General features: G+C 44.9%; 1 protein-coding gene across 3 annotated transcripts; it reads right to left on the bottom strand.

Annotated features, from left to right (window-relative positions):
- Dhdds (dehydrodolichyl diphosphate synthase subunit) lies at positions 1-26,504 on the bottom strand. 3 transcript variants are annotated; one of them, XM_059255141.1, is made up of 9 exons: positions 26,293-26,504; positions 25,834-25,947; positions 22,595-22,711; positions 20,135-20,277; positions 18,422-18,538; positions 17,337-17,438; positions 10,628-10,742; positions 7,123-7,230; positions 1-339 (listed from the first exon to the last, which is right to left on the bottom strand). In XM_059255141.1, the coding sequence occupies exons 2-9, from the start codon at positions 25,894-25,896 to the stop codon at positions 100-102; spliced, it is 1,005 nt and encodes a 334-aa protein (XP_059111124.1). In that variant the 5' UTR covers positions 25,897-25,947; positions 26,293-26,504; the 3' UTR covers positions 1-99. The 3 variants fall into 3 exon arrangements, with proteins under 3 accessions (XP_059111124.1, XP_059111125.1, XP_059111123.1); XM_059255142.1 differs by having other exon boundaries at positions 1-336; positions 26,286-26,504; XM_059255140.1 differs by having other exon boundaries at positions 26,286-26,504.
- Between the last annotated feature and the right edge of the window lie 307 nt (positions 26,505-26,811).

Genomic DNA, 26,811 nt, shown 5'->3' on the forward strand with positions numbered 1-26,811 from the left:
TTCATCAAAAACAGAAAGGTGCCTTTCACAAAGAAAAGAAAAGGAAGTTGGGGCCCAAGAGGCACAGGGCAGGGCAAAGTGGCCAGTAGCCAGCCTCACTTAGGCAGATGCAGTGCCCAAAAGTGCCAGCCAGTCAGCCCGTTTAAGTTCCAAGGCCTTCAGGAAGCCTTGGACTCGCTCTTCCCGTTTGGCGGAGAGTTTGTGCAAGCGTGTCCGTCGGAGTTGGGCATCCCCACTGGCCTGGGGTCCCTCTTGAAGCAGCTGCTCGGTCACTGCAGCCTGGTCCCTCTCCAGCTGGTGTCTCTTCCGCTCCTCAGCATACATGTCTCGGGCCTTCTGCTAGAAAAAAGTCGGGTGTGGGGTAGGGAGATAATTTTAGGTGTGGGTAGAGATGGGATGGAGAAAGGGGGAAGAGGGTATGGAGTGGCCAAGTAGACAAGCTTCGGAGCGTTTCCACCAGTGTGGAAAGGCACCCCTGTTACACAGACAAGCCAGCAGAAGTCCATCTTGGCTTGTTTTATGTGGAAATATCTGTATTTCTTAAATTCTTTCAAGCTTACACTTGTTTGGAAACAGGTCAACAGTCTGACTTCTGATTCTTTGTAGCTGCAGGAAGATCCTCCCCAACAGTTTTTGTTTTTTTTTTATTCATCTGTAAAGTGGGGGCTGTGCCTACCTTGAAGAGAAGTTTAAGGGATTAGGGGTAATAAATGCAAAACCCACTCTAACATGCTAGCAGGCAGAGAAACGGTGATTTTATATGTTGTTGTTGTCTACTGTCTGAGACGATATTCTCTGGGTCTTCTTATGGTTCCTGGGTCAGTGTGAGGTGCTGTTCTCCAGCTCCCTAGTCTATTTCAGGGTCCAGCTCTAGACTTGCCTCCTATAATGAAGACAGGCTTGACTCTCTGAGCAAACAGCCCTCCTAAGAACACTGAGAAGCAAATTCAACTCTTAAGCCACTTACTGCTGCCTAGACTGGGTATTAGTCTCCTCATGTCTGCTTTCTGTTGGAGAAGAATCCCTCCACGGCTCCAGAAGCAGCAGGGCCCCAGGAATCAATTCTGACAGCTGGTGGTGATCAGAGTCTCTGCAGCACCTCTGAGACCATGCATATATATGCCTTCAGACAACAAACTCTTCAAGAGGGCAGAGATGACTTTCCTCTCTGGCACCTGGAGCACTCTGCATATGAAGTGTTCACTCACTTGACCATATGATCACAAGAGGACAGGAAGGGTGCTTGTGGCAAAAGTGGGAACTCCCTTTAGAACAGAAGAGGCCGGCTTGTCTCATGGACTGTCCCTGCCAATCTATCTGGCCTACAGAGTCTTGGCAGCAGAGCTCCTCACGCTGAACCTGTCCTGTCCTAATCAATCTGTAAGTCCTAACTGCTATGTCTCCACTCTTTTTTCTACATGTTATGCTCACAAACACTTCATCCATTGTCTCACTGACCTTCAAAATAGAGCTGTGAGCAGACCAGGTGGTGGCATACGCCTTTGATCCCAGCACCTAAGAGGCAGAGGCAGGTGGATCTCTGTGTTGTAGGCTACCCTAGTTTACACATAGCAACCAGGACAGCCAGAGCTACATAACTTGGAGACCCTGTCTCAAAACACCAAAAACAACCCCAAGAAACAAACAAACAAATTACTTGTGTATGTGGGAACAGCTCAAGTTGGATCCCCAGAAACCAAAGGTGGCAGATTGTGCCTGTAACCCAGGCACTGGTAGGGAGAGAGGACATTCCTGAAACTTACTGGCCTTCTAGCCTAGCAGAATAGATGAACTTCACCTTTACAGAGATCCTGTCTCAAAACATAAAGGTGGGGGGCTGGCAAAATGCATCGGTAAGGAAAGGTGCTATTTCATCCTGACAACGTGAATTCAATTCCTGGAACCCATGAAAAAGTAGAAGATCTGGTCATGGTAGTCCACACTTTTAATCCCAACATTCAGGAAGCAGAGGCAGGCAGATTGCTTAAGTTTAAGGCTAGCATGGTCTACAGAGGGAGTGGCAGGCTAGCCCAACCTACATTTTGAGTTCCAGGCTGGCCAGAGGTACATAGAGAGACCCTGTCTCAAAAACAATAAAGAAAGTGGAAAGTGAAAACCAACTCCACAAAGTTGTACTATGACCTCCACATACATACTGTGGGACACTGTGTTTCTACCCACATTACACTTAAACATATACACTAATAAAAAAAATAAGCCGGGCGGTGGTGGCTCACGCCTTTAATCCCAGCACTGGGGAGGCAGAGCCAGGCGGATCTCTGTGAGTTCGAGGCCAGCCTGGGCTACCAAGTGAGTTCCAGGAGAGGCGCAAAGCTACACAGAGAAACCCTGTCTCGAAAAACCAAAAAAAAAAATAAATAAATAAATAAATAAAAAATAAAATAAAATAAAAATAAATAAAATAAAAAAAAATAGGATGAGAAAGATCAAGGAAAGACACCTGATGTACGCTTACATATACACACACAAATAAGTACATGTATCATATACATACATTAACCACACTAAACATAAAAAAAGTAGCATGAATTTTCTCAGGTCAGAATGAATTTGCTTGAAGCCCTGAAATTTGAGAAATTCCTGTCCAAAAGATTCTCACTTTTCTAAGACTATATTTCTTCTTCTTCTAAAAAAAAAAAAAGATATTTATTTTTCTAATTAAGTGTGTGTATGTGTGTGTGTGTGTGAACAGGAGTCATGAATATAGGTGCCCACAGAGACTAGAAACATTGGCTTTCCCTCGGAGCAGGAGTTACAGGTGGTCATGAGCCCTTGAGTGCTGGAAACTGATCTTCCTTTGGAAGAGCAGAAAACCCACCTAACGGCTGAGTCATTTCTCCTGCCTTCCTTTCTTTTTCAAGTAAACTTTTTTATTTCTAGGAAAAACCATAAATCACTCATATCACATACAAGAAATTTTCTTTAAGAATAATCCTAGCCAGGTGGTGGTGGCACACGCTTTCAATCCCAGCATTCAGAAGCCAGAGGCAGGTGGATCTCTGTGAGTTCAAAGCCAGTGTGGTCTTGGTCTATAAAGTGAGTTTCAGCACAGTAAGGACTACACAGAGAAACCATGTCTCAAAAACCAAAAGCAATCCTGAGCAATTACACTTTTCATTTTATAGACCAGATATTGAGATTTGGTAATATAACAAAAATCTCTAGTCAAATATTTACATTAGCTATTGAATATCTTTTTTTTTTTTGAAAATTTGTTTATTATGTATAAAGTGTTCTGCCTGCATGTATCCCTGCAGGCCAGAAGAGGGCACCAGATCTCATTACAGATGGTTGTGAGCCACCATGTGGTAGCTGGGAATTGAACTCAGGACCTCTGGAAGAGCAGCCAGTGCTCTTAACTTCTGAGCCATCTCTCCAGCCTGCTATTGAATATCTTACACAAAACTTTTCAATCAGTTAAAATAAACCCGCTATAAAATTAGTATAATTTATTTTATTTTTGGTTTATAGCATAATTTTAAAAATTACATATTTATTTAAAGACAGGGTCTTGCTATGTGTCCTGGTTGGCCTGAACCTCCTAATAGAACCAGACTGGGCTCAGAGCTGTGACGAGCCTCCTACCTCTGGTGCCTGTGCTGGGGCCACAGTCATGTGTCGCTAGGCCAGCTCCAAGGCTCGCTCTCCTTCTTAATTTTGTACATTAATTAATTTTATGAGTACGAATGTTTTGCCTGCATATATATGTATATGCACCTGTATATGCCTGGAGAGGTCAGAAGCGGGCACTGAACTCCATCATATAGATGTCTAAAACTGAACCAGGATCTTCTACAAGAGAAATGAGTATTCCTAACCACTGAGCCATCTCTCTAGCCACCTAAGGCTTTTTCTTTTTTCTTTTTCCTTTTTTTTTTTTTTTTGGTTTTTGGAGACAGGGTTTCTCTGTGTAACAACTCTGGCTGTCCTGGAACTCACTTTGTAGACCAGGCTGGCCTTTAAACTCACAGAGATCCTCCTTTCTGTGTAGCCCTGGCTGTCCTGGAACTCTACAGACCAGGCTGGCCTCGAACTCAGATCCTCTGCCTTCCAGTGCTGGAATTAAAGGTGTGGACCACCATACCACACCCAGCTTAATTTTTTTTTATTTTTTAAAGAAACAAGTTCAGATAAGGAAGAAAGGTTTTTTGAAGACTTACTTATCCTATGTGTGTGAGTGTTTGCTTCCATGGATGTGTGTGCACCTTGTGCATGCCTGGTGCCCCCGGTGGTCTGAAGAGGGCACTGCATTCCCTGGAACTGGGGTTAAGGATGGTTGTGAGTCACTATGTGGGTATTCTGCAACAAGTGCCCTAAACTTCCAAAGCATTTCTCCAGTCCATAAATAAAATCTAAAAAAAAAAAAAAAAAGGAAAGGAAAGGAAAGGAGGGATGGCTCAGTGGTTAAGAGCACATGCTGCTCTTCTTGAGTGTGGTTCCCAGCACTCACATGGCCGGCAGCTCACAGTCACTGGTAACTCCAGCTCCCGAGGATGACACCTCTGGCCTCTGTGGGTAGCTGCACTCATGTGTATATAACACCCCCCATTACTAAAACTAACAATAAATGAAAACAACAAAAAGCAGGTTTAGGGCTGGAGAAGCAGCTCAGTTGGTCCAGTGCTTGCCTAGTTACATGAAGTCCTGGATTTACTCTCCAGCACCAAAAGGGTTTAGTCTCTCAGCTCTGCCTCTGGCCCCTTAAAGTCTACATGATTTTTCTCTTTATCAAATGCCCTATTAGATTCTGTCCATCCCTAAGTCCTCTGCTTGTGTTACTTCCACCTGCCAAGCTTTGCATGACTAAGAGGCTTGCCTATGTGCCTGTGGCCTACATGCCTGTGGCGTATTTCCCAGGCCTTCCCTTAGTATTCCCTCAGGTAGGTGCTGCCCTCTCTCACTGCGTTCTATTGTCACACTGGGTGTTCTACATTGCCTTACTACAGCTGAGAATTCCCTGCCCTGTTTGCTTGTTTACTGTCTATCCAACTGAAAATACAAGCCCCATGAGGGCAGAGGCCTTGTCTGGGGGTAACTGCTGGTCCTCCTGTGTCTGACAACATGCCTGATTCGGACTAGGGAGTCAGTAAACATTTATGAAGCGACAGAGCCTGTGACAACCCCTCTACAAACCATATACAAAGCCCGGAGAAACCTGAGCTAATAAAAGGCTTCTGGGCATTCCAATGAGAGGTCTACACACACAAGACTACCAATGCCCCAAAGCTTCACACACCAGGCTCTCTGGGCTTCCTGCAGAGCCAATTTACTCTCACTTTACATACACAACTACTGTGCTTAATTACCTGCTTTCTTTGCCTATAGTTGATTTAAAACAGTAAACAGGAAGGAAAGGGAAGAGGGGGAATGCTGTCAAAATCAGCCACCGACACAGCAGGAGACAAAAGAGGAAGGACTCAGAAAAGTGTACAAGAAGTCTCAAAGCCAGGTATTCCGGGCCACCTCGCTTCACATCAACAGTCCTGCTCTCCAAGGCATCACTGGACAATGAGGTGCTTGAGACTGTGGTTACCACTATCACCATCATTAGAAAGTGATTATTCTAATCATCATCACCATTAGCAACTGCTAGGTACATTGTAGGTGTCAATGAATTACAAGACCTACTTCAGAATGTTTTTCAGCAAGAATGTTTTCGTTTCAGAGGGAGCTTCAGTCAGGTGGGAAAATCCTTATTGGCAGCAGGTAACGGAAGCTTTGCTAGTTCTCTTTTCGCTTGATCTAAGCCGCCTTGTTCACATCACTCGTATTTTGAGACTCAATGATAAAACCCTCATAATTCAAGTGACTAATGCCAGGAGTTCAGAACGGGGGTTCCTGGACAGGTTTCAGGGATTCTGTGAACCCCAAAAGTATTCTATGTAGCTGAATATAAGTACAATCCTATGGAAAGTAGACCTGGTTTTCATTGGACATGTTCTATGGTTTTCATTAGTTTCCCAAAAAGGGCCCTAAGACCAACAAGCCTGCTGGCTTACATCATTCCTTCTTCCTGGCCATTATTTCTCCAGACTTAAGAAACAGCTGATTTCAAAATTCAAGTTCCTGGCTCTGTGGCCTTGGCACAGTTTGTCTCTCTGTCCCTGTTTTCCTATCGCAAAAATGAGGACACACAGTCTGTTATATTTAGGGAAGGTTAAATGGATAACTGTACGAGGACCAGCAGAGCCCCTCGATGTCAGCAGCCCTGCCCACATTAGCAGTGGTAATCCCCTACAGAGACTGCCCGCAGCAGGAAGACAGTGCTGCTCATGAGTTCTGCAGACTTCTACTGTCACACATTTATTAATGGCCTTGAGAAATCCTCCTGCCTCAGCATCCCACTAGTAGTACAGGTGGGTGTCAGCAGCTATGACTTTATCTAGGCTAACATCTTCAGGAAATAATGGACAATCTGAGAAGCTTTCTCCTGTCTCTTTAGGACACCTTATTCTTATATCACATTGGTTCCTAAACAATGTTTCGGTTTTTTTTCCCTTTTTTTTTGAGACCAGGCCCTGGCTGGCCTGAAATTTAATATGTAGACCAGGCTAGCCATGAACTCAGAGATCTACCTGTCCCTGCCTCCCAAATACTGGGGTTAAAAGCCTATAGTACCATGTCCCATCATTTTTCCTCTATTTACTCATTTGTATACTAGAGACTAAGAAGATCTACCTGACTGAGTTCTTGGGAGCAGTAAGAAGTGAGGTGCTGCATGTGAACTATTCAGCGTCTGCCACACAATAAATGATCAGTGGGTGGTAGGTATTATGATTATAATGATCATCATTAGGTTTGTCAAGAAATGTTTGGTGGGCTAGAAAGATGGCTCAGTGGGTAAAGGCACTTGTCACCAAGCCTGACAATCCGAGTTCAATCCTTGAGACCCACATGACGGAGAGAACAACTTCCAAAGGCTGTCCTCTACATATACACTATGACACATACATGCATTAATTATGGCATGTCTATGCACACAGACACATATACAAATAAATAAATGTAATAAAAGATTTTTTTAAAGTACACAGCAAGGTACAGCACAAGGTAGGTCTGTCAGTGCCAACCTCTTCCCATCCTCTCCTGCCCAGCTCGTACCTGAAGTGCACTATGGTTCATCTGAAACTGCAGGACTGCCTCACAGAGGTTCCAAAATGTATATTCTGGCCACAGAACAGGCTGGAACACCAGGCAGGAATGGGAGGTCTGGTAAAAATAAGGAAGAGAGAATGAGTTAGTCACACCCATGGAGCTTCACTGCTGGTCAGTCCTCCAATGGTGGGGGGGGGGCAAGCTGAGGGGAAAGGCCTAGAAACAAGACGGCACAGGTTCCCAGAGCTCGGGATGTTTCTGCAGCCAGCCCATTTCCCTCATTGTTAGAAGACAGAGCACGGGGCAATTAGATCACCTGCCTGCGGCAAAGCAGGGCTAGACTAGATAAATGTTTACACCAGTCTTTTCCCTGTTTTTCTTTTTTATTTGAGAGACAGTCTCACTGTTTAGCAATGGCTGGAAAGGAATTCATTATGTAGAATTCAGGCTGTCCTGAAATTCACATTTATCTGCCTGCCTCCTGAGATCTAAGATCAAAGGTGTGTGCCACCACACCCAGCTCCACCACACCTCTAAAGCCAATTTTAGGACTATGAAATAACATCTGGATTATGTTATTGGCTCTAGGAGGTCATCTGAGATGCACACAGTCTGATAAAGTCAGCCAGAACAAATGGTAGCTGCTCTTGTTATTTTAAGTAGCAACAGTGTGACATTAGGTTTCAGCCCATGGGTTCTGGAGTCAAGCTGCCTGGGTCTATCATTACCATTGAACTGGCTGAGTTACTTAACCTCTCTGGGCCTCAGCCTCCTCAAGTCTAAAGTAGAAAACACTGAGAGTCTGGTTTTATTAACAATGAAGATTGAATGTATGAAGGAAAGTACAGAACAGCGTGGACATGAACTATCATTACTACCACTGAGCTACCCCCGAGCCCCAAGTAGTCCTGAAAGCCAAGGCTTACCGTCTGCTGCATTAAACAACCAAATGCCTCACATGGGACAACTTGTTTGCTATTCTAGACCAATGTCACCTTCCCCACAGCTGTTACCAAGATACCAAGTATTTTCTCTGGGACAGGAGGAAGTACCCCCACAACAGGGTTTCTCTGTGTAGCCTTGGCTATCCTGGAACTCACTCTGTAGACCAGGCTAGACTCAAACTCATAGAGATCTGCCTGACTCTGCCTCCTGAGTGCTGGGATTGAAGGTGTCCGCTGCCACCACCTGACTGAGAAAGTGCTTTTTATTTTGCTTTGTTTTTAAATTGTGAGACAGTCTCACTCTGGAGCCTGGCTGGCCTGGAATTTGCTGTATAGAGCAGAATGGCCTCAAGCTTCTTCTTCCCAAGGCTGTATGACTTGCTGAGAGTCTGGACTCACCGAGCAGTTTCCCATTTACAGAGAGTAGGAGTCAGGTCTGAGTTGGTCACTGCAACACGTCCAGCACAAGGAGGAACTCAAGCGTTTTTTTCTGAGGAAACTGTGGTGACATACTGTGTACCCTAATAAACTTTGCCTGAAGATCAGAGACCAGAACAAGCCACTAGATTAAACATAGAGGCCAGGCAGTGGTGGCACACACCTTTAATCCTAGTACTCAGGAGGCAGAGATCCATCTGGATCTCGTGAGTTCAAAGCCACCCTGGACTACATGAGATTGACTCAGTCTAGGAGAGAAACAGAGCCAGGCAGTGGTGGCACACACCTTTACTCCCAGTACTTGGGAATCACACACACACCTTTAATCCCAGGAAGTGATGGCTGGGCGGAGAAAGGTGTATAAGGCTGAGGAGACAGGAACTGAAGGGGTGTTTTTTTGACAGAAGCATTCCATTCAGCTAGAGGCTTTTCGGCTGGAGGCTTTTGGGTGAGGACTCAGAGGATTTCAGTCAGAGGATTCATGGAGTTGGTGAGGTGAGACATGGCAGTGGCTTGTTCCTTTGTCTCTCTGATCTTTCAGCATTTACCCCAATATCCGGCTCTGACTTTTTTATTGAAGACCTTTTTAATATTCGTGTTAGAGCAAACAGTCAGCTTCTGTGGATGACTCTCCTCTGCTAAGACTCCTTTTTAAAGACATGGGATTCCTTCACCTGTACGGTGACCCTTTGGTCCTTTACCAGTATGTTTCTCTGTCTTTCTCTTTCTTCCCACCTTTCCTCTCTCCTCCCTTTCTGTCTTCCCCAAAAAGTTCCAGGGATCAAACCAGGGCATTGAGCATGCTCAGCAAGCAGGGTAACATTGAGCTACACATCCAGCCCCACAACTGTGGTTTCCTAAATCTCAGCTCAATGTAAACTTTAAAAATGTGATCTGAGCAGCAGAATAGCCACAGAATCATTAAATATATACTGTATTTCCTTGAAGATACACAAAGACTAAGGAAAAGCATTCTCAGTAGCTAGCTGTTAGTTCCCTGGGCTCTTTCTCTGGGACTGGGGCTTGCAGATCAGGCAAGCCTGGCTGGCCAGAGCTCCAGAGATCCTCCTGTTGGCACTTTGCGAGCATTGGGATTTGGGGTGTGCACCATCACAGCAGGCTTTTTATATGGGTGCCTAGGCTCAAATTCAGCTTGTCATGCTTATGCACCAAGCCTTACCAAATGCCCTATCTTCTTAGCCCCTCACTTTTAAGACCGATCCATTAAAATTCCTGGTCTTTGACACATGAGATATTTCCAATTGAGTCTCCCTTAACCTTTCCTTTTTTTTTTTGGTTTTTTGACTCTGTGTAGTCCTGGCTGTCCTGAAACTCCCTCTATAAACCAGGCCGGTCCCAAATTCAGAGATCCACCTGCCTCTGCCTTCCTAGTGGTGGGATTAAAGGTATGCACCATAATGCAGAGTTGTTTTTTGTTGTTGTTGTTGTTTCCGAGACAGGGTTTCTCTATGTAGCTTTGGTGCCTGTCCTGGAACTCACTCTGTAGCCCAGGCTGGCCTCGAACTCACAGAGAGTTCTCACCTACCTCTGTTTCCCGAGTGCTGGGATTAAAGGCGTGCGCCACCACCGCCCGTCTAATGCAGAGATTTTTCAACAATCAATAGTCCTAATTGAATGTGAACTTTTAGGGACTACCTATGCTGGGATAACTGAGCAAAAAGGCACCAGTAAGCCTGAGAGTTTGGATACAAGCTAAGTCTCTCATGAAATATGCCTGCAGAGATGTAGCCCATGTTCTAAAGAGGACACTACTAATAGAAGATAAGGTTCTTGGTGCTAGAGTGACTGCCAGGTTAACCAAGGTTTCAAGGGCCCATTCTCTGAAAAGGGGCATTTGGGCAGTTTTCATTAGGGTAGGATGCTTTGCTTTCCCTTAGGACGAAAGCCCTGTACTTCAGATCGCAAGAACCACATTATACGCGCAGGGTCAGGTGAGGAACGAAAAGTAAATGTTAGCAGGTACAGCCTACAGGTATTGCTCTGGATGTTAGCCCTCGCTCCTACTCATGCAATGGTGCAGAATGGGAATGAATCACTCTCATTCAGGGTTTAGGTACAGTTCTACGATTCAGCCCAACCCCAAAATAACATGCTCCAAAACGACCTACCTGCCAGAGCAAGAAGTCACTGAGCCGAACTTCTCCCGAGGTCCGTATCAAGATGTCAGGATGAGGAGAGTGGTTGCTATAGAGGCACTTATCCAGCAGGGACTCAGAGACATCACTAAGGCCATCGGGAAACAGAAGCACACATCTCTTTGTAGTACCCTCTTGGTGAACTTCCATGCGCAGCTTCCCAGTTCATAGGCCATTATCAAACACATTTGCCAGTGGATCACCAACCCCAAGAATGACTTTAAATCTGCACAACCACATACAATACTTTTTTGGGGGTGTGGGAACATTACTAGGGTTGAACCTAGGGCCTTGGTACATGCCAGGCAAGTACTCTAACACTATATCATCCTAAGCCCTACGAAGGGTATTCATAACTCAGTTTTATAGCTACAGAGATGAAGAGTTTGCCCAGACACATTTCCCTCTAGGCCTAAACCAGACGTGTCCACTGTGCTGTTGCTATTCATTTGAAGTGTTGCTTTTAAAAGGCACCCGATGACCTAGCAATGTGAAGAAACAGAAAATTTAGGGCCAGAAGGTGGTGGCACATGCCTTTACCAGCGCTCAGGGGGCAGAGGTAGGTGTATCTCTGTGAGTTCAAGGCCACCTGGACTACAGAGTGAGTTCCAAGAAAAGTGCCAAAACTACACAGAGAAAGCCTGTCTCGGATAACCAAAAAAAAAAAAAAAAAAAAAAAAAAAGAAAAAGAAAATTGAGGGATGGAGATGTGGTTCAGTGGTAGTGTACCTGCCTCAAATGCATAAAGCTCTGAGTTTAATCCCCAGTACTGCTAAAAGAAACCTGAAAACAACAAGGTAAGTCTGAATACACTGATTAGGAGACTTTCTAAGACCCAATGTTACATGAGAAAAGCAAATTCAGCAAACGTATTGTGAAAAACATACACAAGTCTATTGTTACACATTATAAATGTGAAAGGAATATGGGAATATGATAATCACTATACTATGGAAACCTATTATATATGTGTGTGGGGGCGCGTGCGCGCACATAAAGAATGACATCAGGAAAGCCTCACATCTTAGTAACAGTGAGTTGGTTAAGAAGGAAGAAAAGACTTTTCTCTACTTACTGATTTACGCTGGAGATTGAACTCCAGGCCCTACACATGCAAAGCACACACAACATACCACTGAGTATACCTCTTAACTCACAGGATTGAAAAAAGGAACAAGGGCTGGCAAGATGGCTCAGTGGGTAAAGGTGTTTGGTATACGAGAGTCAGGCAACCTGAATTTCATTCCTAAAACCCATGTAAAGGTGGAAAGAGAGCACCAATTCCAAAAGGTGTCATTTCACATCCACACGTGAATCATGACTTACCCGCTCCCCATCAGAACAAAACAAAAAAATGAAACAGGAAAATGATGACTTCTCCTACGCTGGATAAGAGATACACTCCCAAGGAGACAGACCCTCAGAAACAGAACTGATGGAGACTGGTGGTGGCAGTATGTTCTGAAGTCAAACTTTCCCACTGGCAGGAAGAGGATGCTGCCCCAGCTGCTGCTGGTTCCAGGGACTGTTTACCCACCCTAACAAGCACACAAGAGACTGTTTACCCATTCTAACAAGCACACATGGACAGGACTGGGACACTCCAATGTAAGATTTGTAGCTTGAGGGGCTGGAGAGATGGCTCAGAGGTTAAGAGCACTGACTGCTCTTCCAGAGGTCCTGAGTTCAATTCCCAGCAACCACATGGTGGCTCACAACCATCTGTAATGAGATCTCGTGCCCTCATCTGGCCTGCAGACATACATGCAGACAGAACACTGTATACTTAATAAATAAATAAATCTTTTAAAAAAAAATATTTGTAGCTTGAGAAGGGGAAAAAAGACAAATTTTCCTGGGAGAACATGCTTTCGGTAACAGGGTTAAGAAAGCAGAACAGGGGCTGGAGAGATGGGTCAGGGGTTAAGAGCACTGGCTGCTCTCGCAGAGGACCCAGGTTCAATTCCCAGCACCCACATGGTGGCTCAATGCATACGGCCTCTGCACATATATGGTGCACAAACACACACGTAGATAAAACATCCATACACGTAAGATAAAAATAAAGGAAAAAATATAAAAAAGAAAGAATGAAAGCAGAAATATCTGAGACGAGTATTCAAAACCAGAATCTAAGCTACATGAGGTAGCACATGGCTATAATTCTAGTTCGGAGGCTGAGGGAAGAGGATCAGGAGTTCCAGGCCTGGGGTACACAGGGAGGTTCTATCTCAAAAAAAAAAAAAAAAAACAATCACAAAATGAGGTTTAAAAACATACTCATTGCCGGGCGGCAGTGGTGCGTACCTTTAATCCCAGCACTTGAGAGGCAGAGTCAGGAGGATCTCTGTGAGTTCTCTGTGTGGTCTATAGAGTGAGATCCAGGACAGGCACCAAAACTACACAGAAACTCTATCTCAGAAAAAAAAAACACAAACAAAAACAAAAAACCTTATTAACTAGGTGCTTTGCACATGTTAATTTTTCAGCCACCTTTTTGAAAGCACAGAGGAAAATGTATTTTCTGTATGATCACTGAGCAAACAATATTTGCTTATGACTGGGCAATAAGAAGGGTCCGGACAGCCTGGTTTACAGAGTGAGATCCAGGACAGGCTCCAAAGCTACACAGAGAAACCCTGTCTGGAAAAAAAAAAAAAAAGAAGGGTCCTGGGCTGGGCGGTAGTGGCGCACACCTTTAATCCCAGCACTCAGGATGCAGAGGCAGGCTGATCTCTGTGAGTTCGAGGCCAGCCTGGTCTACAGAGCGAGATCCAGGACAGCCAGGACTGTTTCACAGGGCTAGGAAGACGGCTCAGTAATGAAAGTGCTTGCTGATGGCTGGAGGCTGGCTCTCCAGAAGCCTGTAAAAACTAGATGCAGAAAGTCAAGTGTCTGTATGGGGAGAGGCAGACACAGCAGCACCTCCACAAGTTTGAGGGCCAGCTAGAGAGGCTTACACTGCAGCAGAGACTGAGTCTCAAATAAGGCGGAAAGGTGAGGATCCACACCAGGAGGCTATCCTCTGACCTTTATGCATGCACTCTGCATGCTAAAACTGTACCTCCACACATAAATTAAACAAATAAACAAATGAATGTAAAAACAATATGTGCATTATAGAGTCTGGGGAGTAAAAGTGTCTGAGAGCTGAGTATGGTGGTAAACGCCTACAACTGCAGCATTCAGTAGGCTAAGTAGGAGGATCAAGAAATTGAGGTCAGTGCTCTCTTAAGAGGGCATATATAAAACTGGAACAATGCCAGGTGGTGTCGATTGCCTTTAGTCCCAGCACTTGGGAGGCAGAGACAAGTGGATCTCTGTGAGTTCGAGGCCAGCCTGGTCTATAGAGTGAATTTCAGGACAGCCAAGGCTACACAGAGAAACCCTGTCTTGAACAAAATAATAATAATAATAATAATAATAATAATAATAATAATAATTAATTAATTAATTTTAAAAACCTGGAATACAGAAAATTTGAATGGCCCTTATGCTTACTCAGTAAATGGTCATAATTATTATTTATCACACAGGATGGAGGACCCCAGGAGGCCAAGCAGCCTATTCAAAGTAACTCCTTGACAGTTTATTGATCACCCTTGAGAGCCAATCTTATTCCTTATTCCCTAATTCCAGGCCCACAAACAACCTGTTAATTTGTTTTTTGTTTTTTGTTTTTTTTTGAGACAGGGTTTCTCTGTGGAGCCCTGGCTGTCCTGGAACTCACTCTGTAGACTAAGCTGGTCTCTAATTCACAGAGCTTTGCCTCCCTCTGCCTGCTGGGATTAAAGGCGTGCACCACCACCAGCTACAACCTGTGAAGAGGTGCTGAGCTGAGACGTCAGCCTCTTGACCCTGGAGATTCTATCTACCCTGTCGACCGGAAAGCCCCCCAGAGGCAGATTACAAAGGACGGAGTCAGGAAGACAGTCAGGAAAGCCTCCCGGGAGTGAGCAAGGTGTAAGTCAGTGGGTTCTGAAGCATAGCGTGAGGGTAAAGCATGCGATACCAGGAGTCAGATCAGTTCCTAGGAGCAAATATATATTAAGTCTGCTTGCTAAATTAGAGTATTCTTTCTAGCATAAATATTTTCCACTATTACTTCAATTATTATTTTATATATAAGACTACTCAAAACAAGAATCATAAAGTATAATACAATGAACAACTATGAAATTACCCCAAAGCTAATTACCAATAACTTGCATCTACATCTACATGTTCTCATGTTTTCTCTGTCTCTCCCTTTCTCTCTCTGAGGAAGAGCTAGGCTACTAGGCTCGAACACATCCCCACTCCTGTGTGTTCCCCTTCTGCCTCCTATCCCCATCCACATAACCAGTGTCCTAATTTCCCTCAATAGCCAATTTATAATCTACAACTTAATTTACCCTTCTAGAGCATTAGCACCATCATGCCAACATGTGCCAACCTCCTTCTCAATCTGTACCAGCAAATCCCCTTTTGTGCTCTGTAACACAGACCGTAAGTGCCAATCAGCCCTACAGGCTCATAAAGAGTTTCTCAGAACTCCACCTTTGGCCTTCTACTCATGGGAGACTCTCTTTAGCTCCCTCTTGCCCCTCCTCAATCCATCACCCTACATGACCTTCCTGCTGGAGTGCCTGTGGTTGCTCCTGACCCCCTGGACCACTGATCCAACATCTCTGTTCTGTGACGAACCCAGAACCAAACTATTGGTTCTGTTCCTTAAATGAGATCCTGCCTAGGGTTCCCTAGCACAGTGGAGGGCACCAATGTCCACTGTTAAAATCCAGGGGTCAAACATCCTGGATAACATATCCTTTCTCCAGAATCAGTCCGTTGAGTTCTCCTAAATCTTCCTCTCTGCAGCTCAGTGCAAGGAGTTTTATCCATTCGAGCACCACTACAATCCAGGCTCCTTCCAATGGCACCCTACTATTCAGGAGTTGCTATAACCAAGGCTCACCTCACAGTCCTGCCTTGTCCCCTAGCTACTGCTGCTGCTTCTCTCTTAGGTCACTTTTCCAGGAGGAAGGCCTTCTCTGCCAAGTCTTTCCTTTTATCAAAATCCTCACAGAACCATGCACAATGCCTTTAGGACACATATCACCACTATGTTCGTTAATTTGTGTCTGGATTAATGTCTGTTTCCTTACCAGAGCTCCAAAAATAGAGAAAAAAGGTAGATCTTCACATTCTCACCACTGAATCTCCTGATATAGAGCAATGTGCTTACCTACAGCTGGTACTAGAAAATGAATAACTAAAAGGCTGAGCCAGGCATAATGGCACACATCCTTAATCCTGTCATATGGGAGACAGAAGGAGGCAGACCTGGTGAGTCCAAGGTCTAAATAGCAAGTTCCAACCAACCAGGGCTACACAGTGACACCCTGAATCAAAACATGAAGAAAGAAAACAGTACTTTCTGGGGCTGGAGAGACGACTCAGTGGTTAAGAATGACTGCTACTCTGCCAGAGGACTGAGTTCAGTTTCTAGCATCTACTGGCAGCTCCAGCTTCAGGGGATCTGATACCCTCTTCTGGCCTCTGAGGGCACCTGCATTCATGTGTACATTCCCCCTCCCACCCCCCCCCACCCCCCCCACACACGCATACATACATTAAAAAAAAATCTTAAAAAACAAAACAGTACTTTCTGGGTGAGCATTAGTCATTTTTTTAAAAAGGGGCAAACTGTCTTCTTCTTTGTTCATTTCCTCTTCTGTGGTGCCGGAGATCAAACCCTAGGTGGGACACCTACTAAGCAAGTGCCCCACAACTGAGCTACAGCCTCACTGTAACGTCTTGATAATTCTGTTGTTGTTTTGAGATAGGAGTCTCACTGTGTTGCCTAGGCTGATCCCAAACTTGCAAGCGCTCTAAGTAGTGGGATTACAGTTTTGGGCCACCATGACCAGCCCAATTTCATGATTTTTAGTTTCCAGCCAATCACATTACACCAGAAAATGAAATCAGAAAATTCCCTGCATCCCAAGAGCTCATATATAAAGATAAGAGTCAAGGATTCTGGAATTGGTGTCTGACTTTGGATATGCAACTCTCGGTTTCCACATCTATAAAATGAAAAGCCTTGACTGTCTCACATGAGGTCAACAGTAAACAGGGAATATAAAATATTGCCTCAATTATTTCTGCTACCATTATTTTGCTATTGCTATTATTAGTTTACTAACATTATTAAAGATTATATTAGTAAAAACATTAGCAGGGCAAATAGACAGATGGCTTCAAAAATTCCTCCATTCTTCCAAGCCTTAATAATTAGGATTCTACTGGTAATGGATTAAAATTTTCCCTTCCTTTCTTCCCTCCCTTCCCCCTCCACCCATTCCTCACAATACCTTCATCCTATGCTATGAAATTGTAATAGGAGAAATAACAGTCTCCTCCACAACAAAGCATAAAAAGAATGACTGGAGAAGTGTTAACAAGGGACAGGAGGGCATCTTACTGGACGGAATGGCCTTGGCAGCTGTCCTGCTGTTTCTCCGTGGTTTGCTGGTGTGCGGTATACTCAGATGCGTCTAACCTCTGTTTGGGGAACATCTCCTAAATCTTCCCATGTATGCCCCTGATGTGAGCTCTGGCCAAGTACATGGCTCAGAAAAGGTTTTAACATAGTGCACCCCATCTTTCCTATCAGCTACCAGGAAAGACACCCCCCGGATACCTGGGTTCCAGTAGTCCTTGCTCCACTCCCCAGGCCATCTCTCTCACGGCGTTGGTGATCTCATGACGGGATGTGTATGCAAAGCAGACATTGAGGAAACACCTGAGGATGGCAGAGCAGAATAACTGACCAAACAAGGTCAGAGTCTGATGGCGGAGCAGCCACTCCCTGGCAGGACACAGGCACTTTGAGTTTGCAGCACACTTTTGAAGGGTGAGACTGTGGGTTGTTTTATGATTTCTAAGAGTTCTTGGAATAAGCATGTTCTTCACTTAATTAGATCAAAACTAAATGATCTGATTGCCCTCCTGACCCTCCTCCTCTACTGACAACCAGCTCAGAGGACAGAACTCCACTGTGATATTAGCACAAGCATAGGAGACCGAATATAAAATAAACCACTGCCAAACAGCAGTATTTCAAAGCCACAAACAATGTTGTGTGGATTACTGTACTCTCTCCTCTAAATCTGTCCATGAGCCAAAGAGTAGGATAGAAAAGATTCTTGAGCCAGGTGGTGGTGGCACATGCCTTTAATCCCAGCACTTGGGAGGCAGAGGCAGGCAGACCTCTGAGTTCAAGGCCCGTCTTGTCTACAGCCAGGGCAACACAGAGAAACCTTGTCTTGAAAAACAAAACAAACAAGCAAGAATAGATTCTTAAAAGGCTTATAGACAAGGATTAGGACTGTTGGATTTCTTTTTTTTAGGCAGGGTCTCTCCATGTTGCCCAGGTTGGCCTCAAACTCACAGAGCTATGCCTGGTCCTACCTACTGAGTGGTGGGATTAAGGATATGTACAACCACACCTGGCCTAGGACTAATAGACATCTATCCCAACTCTTGTCAAGTTAAAGATGTGTGGTGTGTCTGTACGTGTGCACGTACGTTTATAGTTGCATAGACACATTGGGGTGGGGTGGACAAGTGAGGAGGAACTGGGTTTGTATGGCAGTAAATGGTAAGGCGGTTAGTGTCCTTTCCAGGTGCAAGAAGCATCACAAACTACCCTCTGGTTGTACTTCATCCCGAGCACAGACCAAGGAAGCTCTGGGCGCCTCCCTTAAGGGAAGCCCGAGAACTTACTTGTTGTAGTTCTTAGTAGCCTGGACAGCATGTGCAATCTTCTCCTGGAGGTCCAAGGGCAACAAATGCAGGTCGCCCAAGACACGGATACACACCCCGTGCTTCTGGAGCTTCTCCCTGACCAGGGAAAGAGGCAGCATGTGACACGGCACCCGTCGGGCAGCAGGCACCCAGGCAAGGAGCACCTGGGTGCTCTCGGTGCCAGGCACTGTGAATGTGCAGGACCTCAGAGCCTGTGTCAACACTTTGCAAGGCGATCAGTACAGCACTGAGGCTCAGACAGAAACTGGCCAACGTCATTTCCTGTGTCGTATCTGGCTTGAACCAGATCTGTCTGCCTTGAGAATACAAACTCTTGGCCATGTGACACTATCTCAGCTGACCTTTCAGAGACTTGCATTTTACACATTCTGTGACATCTGTCCCATTCTAGCAAGACAGTAAATTGCTCCAGAACAGGAACTGTTATTGGTGACATCTGTTATATTCTGATGAAATAAGGTAATAATGACAGCTGAGAGTACATAGTTTGTAGAGTTAGGTGGTGGTCGGAATACTCAATCACTGCGCCATACTCTGAGGTACATACTGTAAGTTCCCCTTTATAAACAAGGAGACTGAGGCACAGAAGACTCAAATGTTCAGAAATCCGGATGGATGAAAGGCCAGGTCTGAACCCGGGGGTCTAGTTACAGAGCCCGTATGTATAACATTCACAGTGCTCCCACAGGACCTCAAGCTGCACAGGGTGAGTACTCACGCTTCTACCCAGTCTCTCTTACTTGGGAATGCCACAAGGAAACTGGTGTTTTATGTTTGCAAAGCACGAGCTTATTACTGTGGGGTAGGAATCTTGGCAGGTCCTGAAGGACTTGACCCAGAATTAAAGGCCATATGCATGGACCATCCACCCTATATAACCTTCAATCACATTTTGTCAAAGTCTGTGAAACAAGAACTATTTACCTATTTTTGAGGATATACTAGATTATAAAAGATCAATATAGGGGGCTGGAGAGATGGTTTGGAGGTTAAGAGCATTGGCTGCTCTTCCACAGGTCCTGAGTTCAATTCCGAGCAACCATATGGTGGCTCACAACTGTCTATAATGAGATCTGGTGCCCTCTTCTGGCATGCAGGCATATATGCAGGCAGAACACTGTGTACATAATAAATAAATCTTTTTTAAAAAAAAATCAATGTATAGTCTAATCAAAGCAAAATTTGAGTAAGACCTAGATTTCAATTCAAGTACCCCCACTTTTGATGATCCTGCACATAAATCCTGGCATCTCTGAGCTCAGCCCCTATTTGTCTCTCAATCTCCCCCCACCTGTAAACTGAAGACAAGCAGCCCTGCCATAGTCCCCACAAGCTGGTAAAGTGCAAAAAGATGCCTGGGAACGCTCATTCTCAGGGAGCAGAGGCAAGAAGTTCTTGAGGTTTACAGAGGAACTGCAAAGACCCCGGAGGAGCCAGGGCTGGGTTCCCACCCCGGCTCTGTCACTTACTGTGGCCACCTACCAGGCCTTTTCTTCTCTCACAGGGATTTAATGTCCCAACCACTAAATACAGGTAGACTAGTAGTTTTCTTTTTCCTGTGTGTGCATGTGGAGGCCAGTGGAGAAGCTTGGATGTCATCCTCTTGAGTAAGTTTCAGAGAAAAGGGCTCGGGGCTGGGGTTAGGGAGGGTCAGTCTAGAGAGCATCTTACTGTTCTTCCATCAAGCAGCTGAACTTCTGTCGGGCTAGATCCAGTAGCCCGTCAACCTCACTCTTGGAGCGTTTGAAGTTTTCAATGCTGAACGCATAGACAGTCACTTCCAGGATGCCCAGGTTCAAACACCAGCGCAGAGTCTGAGGGGAGAAGGTGAAGAGCTAGGACATGGGAAGGATGGGTAAACAATGTTTCCGCCTGAGTCAGGGCTGGAGCAAGGGTGTTTCTCCTCCCTAGACGAGTAAAGCAAGGGCGACATCAGCGCTTACGTTAGAATAATGAACCAACCAGAAGAAGAAAATCACCATTCAAGAAACCGAAAAATCTGAGGCTGCCCATGGTGGCTCAGCTCTATTATCCCGGTATTTGAGAAGTTGGGACACACGGATCAAGGCTAGCCTAGACTACATAGTAAGATCCTGTCTCAAAAAAAAAAAAAAAAAAAAACACCCTACAAAAAATAAACAGAATAAATTGATGCAGGCATGTTGGTGAACTTATAATCTGAGCATCTGGGAGGTAGAGGGCAGGAAGATCATGAGTCTCAGGTCAGACTTGGGCTACACATTGAACTTGAGGCCACTCTGGGCTATAGGAAACAATATCTCAAAAAACAAAAAAAGAGAAAACCTAAAAACTGATCTGTACTTTATCCCAAAGAACTTTTCAGCAAGAACATAAAGTCCTAGGTATCTTCGCAGTGACCCCATTGTGGACATGTAATGAATGGAGGCAATCATTAGCCTCTCTAGCTGCAGAAAGGGACTGCTGCCCCATCCTGACAGGATGGCTAGACGGACTATACAGAGAGGCATTACGGCCTGGAACATAACATTGATGACTGCAGACCGAGGCTGGGAGGTCAGAGCAGAAGCTACACCTGGAACACCGGGCAACACTTCAGAGTTGGCAACAGGGTTTCCTGTGTGTCACTTTCCAGACAACCATTTACAAGTGGACTGTTGCGTTCATGCTACTTTAGACGTGACACATTAGTCAACGCTAAAACCTGAATCATGTCCAAAGTGACTTCTGGGAGCAGCGACACAGCACACTGAGCACTCTGAAGAGGCTGAGGTGAGAGAAGCCCGAGTTTACGTCCAGCTTGGATACACAGGAGGTGCTGTTTTTGTTGATTTGTTCGCTCTCCTCTCCCTCTCCCTCTCTCTCTCTCTCTGAGACATGGTTTCTGTGCGGCCCTGGCTGCCCTGGAACTCACTCTGTAGACCAGGCTGGTCTCGAACTCACAGAGATCTACCTGCCTCTGCCTCCCAGGTGCTGAGGTTAAAGGCATGCACCATCACTGCCAGGCCTGGCTAAATTTCTTAAAAGTCTAAATAAATAAATAAATCACTGTTCGGGAGGTAGGTCAGTTGTAAAGAATTTGCCTAGCATGAACAAAGCCCTGGGTTCAATGCCAGCACAATATTAAAATCATGTACAGTGGCACCATGCCTGTGATCCTAGCACTTCTGAAGTAGAGGCAAGAAGAGCAGGGGATCAATGTTATCTTTGGTTACATAGATTTTGAGGCCAACCTGGCTATATAAGACACTGTCTCGAAAGTAAATATAACCACTTATGATGTCCCATGCTTTAATCCCAGCACTAGGAGGCAGAGGCAGGCAGGTATCTGTGAGTTCGAGGTCAGTCTGGTCTACAAAGTGAGTTCCAGGACAGCCAGGATTATACAGAGAAACCCTCTCTCAAAAGTAAATAAACAAGTAAGCAAATTTCTGTCACTAGAGTATCGGTAGAAAGGAAAAAAAAAACCAAAAAACAAAAAGCCCAACAAATATAAAGTCATTAGAATGATATATGTAATTTCAAAAGTTGATTTTGACACGTGTGTATTCATGCCCAAAACAAAATGTGTATGGAGGTTGGAGAAAGAGTTGTTGGAGTCGGGTCTCTCCTTACACAACAGGTCTTCCAGGGACTGAACTCAGGGCATCAGACTTGGCGGCTAGCGCCCTTCCCTGTTGACCCAGCAATTTTATAAATGTTAAGACATTTAGTAGTAGCCTGGATGAGACATACAATAAAACAAAACAATAAACCCAAAGGTAGCAAGAGACCCAAAGTGTGTTATTGATTCTAATACTCTAATATTCTGTGATTCAGTTTTGTTAATGCCAGTATGAGACCCTTGGCTGGCAAACAAACAATACAACCGAATAAAATAAAAACCACTGCCGGGCGGTGGTGGCGCACGCCTTTAATCCCAGCACTCGGGAGGCAGAGCCAGGCGGATCTCTGTGAGTTCGAGGCCAGCCTGGTCTCCAAAGCGGAGTTCCAGGAAAGGCGCAAAGCTACACAGAGAAACCCTGTCTCGAAAAAACCAAAAAAAAAAAAAAAATAAAAAAAAAATAAAAAACCACTTAAACCACAGCAACTCCAGTTTCCCTTTCTACTATCTAGTCATGCCGTTCCCGTAGGCTCTGTCACCACACCCACCTCAGCGAGCTTGTTGAAGCCCTGTGAGTGGCCCTCCTGCCGCTCCACCTGGCATTTCTTGGCATAACGACGGTTTCCGTCCATTATGAATGCAATATGTTTGGGCACTGGGCCAGCCTAGAGAATAAGACAAATGACGAGCCAATTTCATTCTTTTGGGGATAAAAGGGGAACAGTAGATCCTTAACTCATAGGTTTGAACAATCAGATAAAATCCCTGGGCTGGCAAGATGACCCGGTGGGTAAAGGTGCTTCCTGCTAAGTCCAGTGACCTGAGTGTGAACCCGGGACCAGTGCACAAACCAGAAGAAAAACGACACCTACAAGTTTCCTCTGACCTCCACATGTGTGCTGTGGCATGTATGTGCCTCCATATAACACACATACATGCACACACACACACACAAACATGCACACACAATAAACAAATGTCAGTAACATACTCTACAACAAAACCTCTGAGAAAGAGAAGTCGGGATATTTTTGTTTTTCAATTGTACAGAATAAAGCAGTTCACGATACCTTTTCCATCCATGCATGTTATACTCTGGTCCTAGTCACCCCTCGGCTAACCTTTCTTAGCATCCTTTCCTCCCCTTCCCTCCCCCACATTGCTAATAGTCACCTCTGCTTTGATTTCATGACTCACCATTTCCACATATGAGAAAAAATACAAGTGGGACTAATGTTTGTAAGATGGGCTTATTTCATCTAACGTGATGACCTCCAGTTCCATTTTCCTATAAACTACACGATTTCATTCTTTATGGTTAAAAAAAAATTAGTGTTTATATATGCCACGTTTTCAAAAAAAAAATCCATCTCTTAACTGAGAAGCACTAGACTGATTTGGCAAGCTGGCTACTGTGAACAGTGAGCAATAAACCTGAGCTGGCTGGCATCTGTGAGGGCTGACTTTGATGCTTGTAAGCTACAGGAGTGACCTGGCTGAACCACCTGGAAATTCTACTTTTCATTTTCCGAGGAACCTTTCTAGTGATTTTCACAATGACCACACTACATTCCCATCAGCAGCATGGAAGGATTCTTTTGCCTGTTTATCTTTGCCAAAACCTGTTGTTTAAAATTTTCTTGACTGTCATCCTGTCTAGGGTAAAGCAAGATACCTTTTTTTTTTGGTTTTTCGAGACAGGGTTTCTCTGTGTAGCTTTGGTGCCTGTCCTAGATCTCGCTCTTTAGACCAAGCTGGCCTCGAACTCACAGAGATCTGCCTGGCTCTGTCTCCTGAGTGCTGGGATTAAAGACGTGCATTTCATTTTATAACTGTATGTGTGTGCATGGATGTTTTGCGTGCGTGTATGTCTGTGTACCACATGTGCACCTATGCTCCCACATGAGAGGGTAGCAGATTCCCTGAAACTGGACTTACAGTAAGCTAGCTGCCCTGTGGGTAGTACTGGGAACTGAACCTGAGTCCTCTGCAAGAGTAGCAACTGCCGTTAGCCACTGAACCATCTCTCCAGCCCTTTCTAATTTCATCTTAATGAGTTTTGATTTTTGTTTTGTTTTTCAAGACAGGGTTCTTGTATAGCCCTGGCTGTCCTGGAACTCACCCTGTAAACAGGCTGACCTTGAACTCAGATATTTGCCTGCCTCTGCTTCCGAAATGCTGGGATTCAGTGTGTGTGCACTACCACCCAGCGAGTTTTGAGTTTTGTTTACCTTGTAGCTACAGATACTAAGCATTTCTTTTTTTCAGGTACTAATTGACCATTTGTATTTATCTTAAATCTGTTCAATTGATTTAACCCTTTTATTAACTCACTATTTGCTCCTTTCGGTCTCTAACTTTTTCGAAATTACATTTATTTAGTGTGTGTGAGCGTGCTACAGTTCTGATGTGGAGGTCAGAGGACAGCTTCTAAGAGTCAGTTCTCTCCTTCTGCCCTGTAGGTAACGGGGGCTGACTTCAGGTTACTGCACTTGGTGGGAGGAACCTTTATCCACTGAGTCATCTCTCCAGCTCATCCCTCTGCTGTCTTCTCCTTTTGTCTTGCTACAGAAAGCCTTTAAAAATCTAACCTAGTCAAGCAGCTCATATTTGCCAACGCGAAGCTTTCATACAGTTTCCTGAGGAGAGAGTTTCCGTTTCTGACCTGCTTGTGATTATTTGGCATTCGTATGTGAGTACGTAAAGATACAAAGCTTACTGACAGAAATTCATTGTTACATGCTGCTTGACTGTCTGTAGCAAAAAAAAAAAAAAAAAAAAAAGGCAGGCTGACTGGCTTTCATCAAAAACATGTCTCATGCACACAATACGACATGGTTGTGATTCCTGAAGAGGCCTTTCGAAATGGCTCAGCTGGTAAAGGTGCTTGCCCCAAAGCCTGATAATCTGAGTTCAATTCCCAGACCCACTCCCTAAACTTGTTCAATGACCTCCACACTATGTATAGCATATACCCTGATACTAAGATAAATAAAAGAGTACCACTAGAAATTGTACTAAGTTCTTTGCGTACATATTTCATTTAATACTCACAAAGGCATGTTTGTTAAGCCACATAGCTGATAAATAACAGGAGTTTCCTTCATGGCTGGCTGCCTCTAGAGTTCGAAGTCTTAACCATCAAAGAAAGATTAACTCAGTAGACAGTATAAGGAAAAGTGGATGGAAGCTCTAAAGCAGTGGTTCTCAACCTTCCTAATGCTGCAACCCTTTAATACAGGTCCTCATGTGGCGGTGACTCCACCCATAAAATTATTTCCGTTGCTACTTCATAAATGCAATTTTGCTACTGTTATGAGTCATAATGCAAATATCTGATATGTAGGATATCATTTGACCCCCAGGGTCATGCATGACCCATAGGTTGAGCATACTGCTCTGGGGAGACAAATTTCAGTTCACGCTGATTCATGTTCACATTCTCTCTCTTTTTTGAAACTCAGGGTCTTGTACATACCAAGCAAACATCCTACCAGTGAGCTCTTTTGACATTCCCAACGCCAAAATTTCAATTTTCCAGAAGGAAAATCTAAGTCTATGTTGTCCAATGATATTAAGAGATCCTTGTTCGCCTTTAAAAAAAATAAGTCACTCGGCACAATAAACACTAGAAATGCAGCCCTGCAAGCTACATTATAAATTTAAGATTATCTCGTTTCTTTGCTAAACTCCACTTAACAACAGGGATACTAAAATTTAATAATGAATTTTAATAAGATTACTCAACTATCCCAAAGGTCAACTTGCCCTCTGGGCTACTGCTTACCTTTATGATATTGGCACAGAACCGTTCCCAAAGTGACAGCTCTCCTTCTTTGATCCATGACATATTTCTTGCTATGTGAGAAATCACCCCAGAACAAAATAACAACCAGATAACCTTGAATAAACGAAAAGAGAGATAAGTCGTCCACGCTTGTAAATAAATAAACAAGACTTAAAGGGACTCTGCTGGACTTTGGCAAGCGGCCAGCATCTGAATCCAGAGACACTGGTCTAACCTCTCACTACTCAGGCCTGTACTAGCCAACGGGAGACCTTAGGGACAAGGTGGTTCCCATTTTCTTTTCCTTCTTATGTGCACTGATTTCTTCCTATTATCCTGCCACATCATGGTGCCTACGTCTTGGTGGCTCCCCGCAACTACCTACTCGTTTCTTCCGCAAGCCATTTCTCACTCCGAGTTACCCAATCACTACCCCCCATCGGCTGCCGCACCTGTTACCTTGGTGGTCTTGGACTCACTCCTCCGGCCGGACCTTAATGCCTGTCGCGGCCGACTCCTCGCCCACCGTCCCCTCCTCTGGGTCGCTCTGTTCACTCTAGGACGCCGTGGGAAGCTTATTTCTTCCACTCCTGGCGGACTCACGACGTGGCGCTGGAAGAACACGTCACCGCTGCGCGCTAGGACCACCTCCTCCGTCCATGGTGGGCGGAGCCACGCCTTGCGCCTGCGGACTCGGCGTGGTGCGAACTCTTGCGAGTCGGCTATTGGTGAACGCTCCCGCGGGGGGCGTGGACAACAGCGGCCTGGGAGGCCGAGGTCACGTGGTCCGGCGAGTTTAATTAAAGTCCGGCCAGGTCCTGATTCCCGCACACCGCCACCAATCCTGAGCGGCTTAGGGTGCTGGGGCTTTTACCCTCAGGACGGCCGGGGGAAGTGGGGCGGGGCGGGGGGGCTGCTGCACCTCAGAAACCAGTTTCTCTTTGGATGACTGCTGTGCTTATACCTTGGGAGACACGG

This window comes from Peromyscus eremicus, chromosome 2, assembly GCF_949786415.1.
Source record: "Peromyscus eremicus chromosome 2, PerEre_H2_v1, whole genome shotgun sequence".
Lineage (NCBI taxonomy): Eukaryota > Metazoa > Chordata > Mammalia > Rodentia > Cricetidae > Peromyscus > Peromyscus eremicus.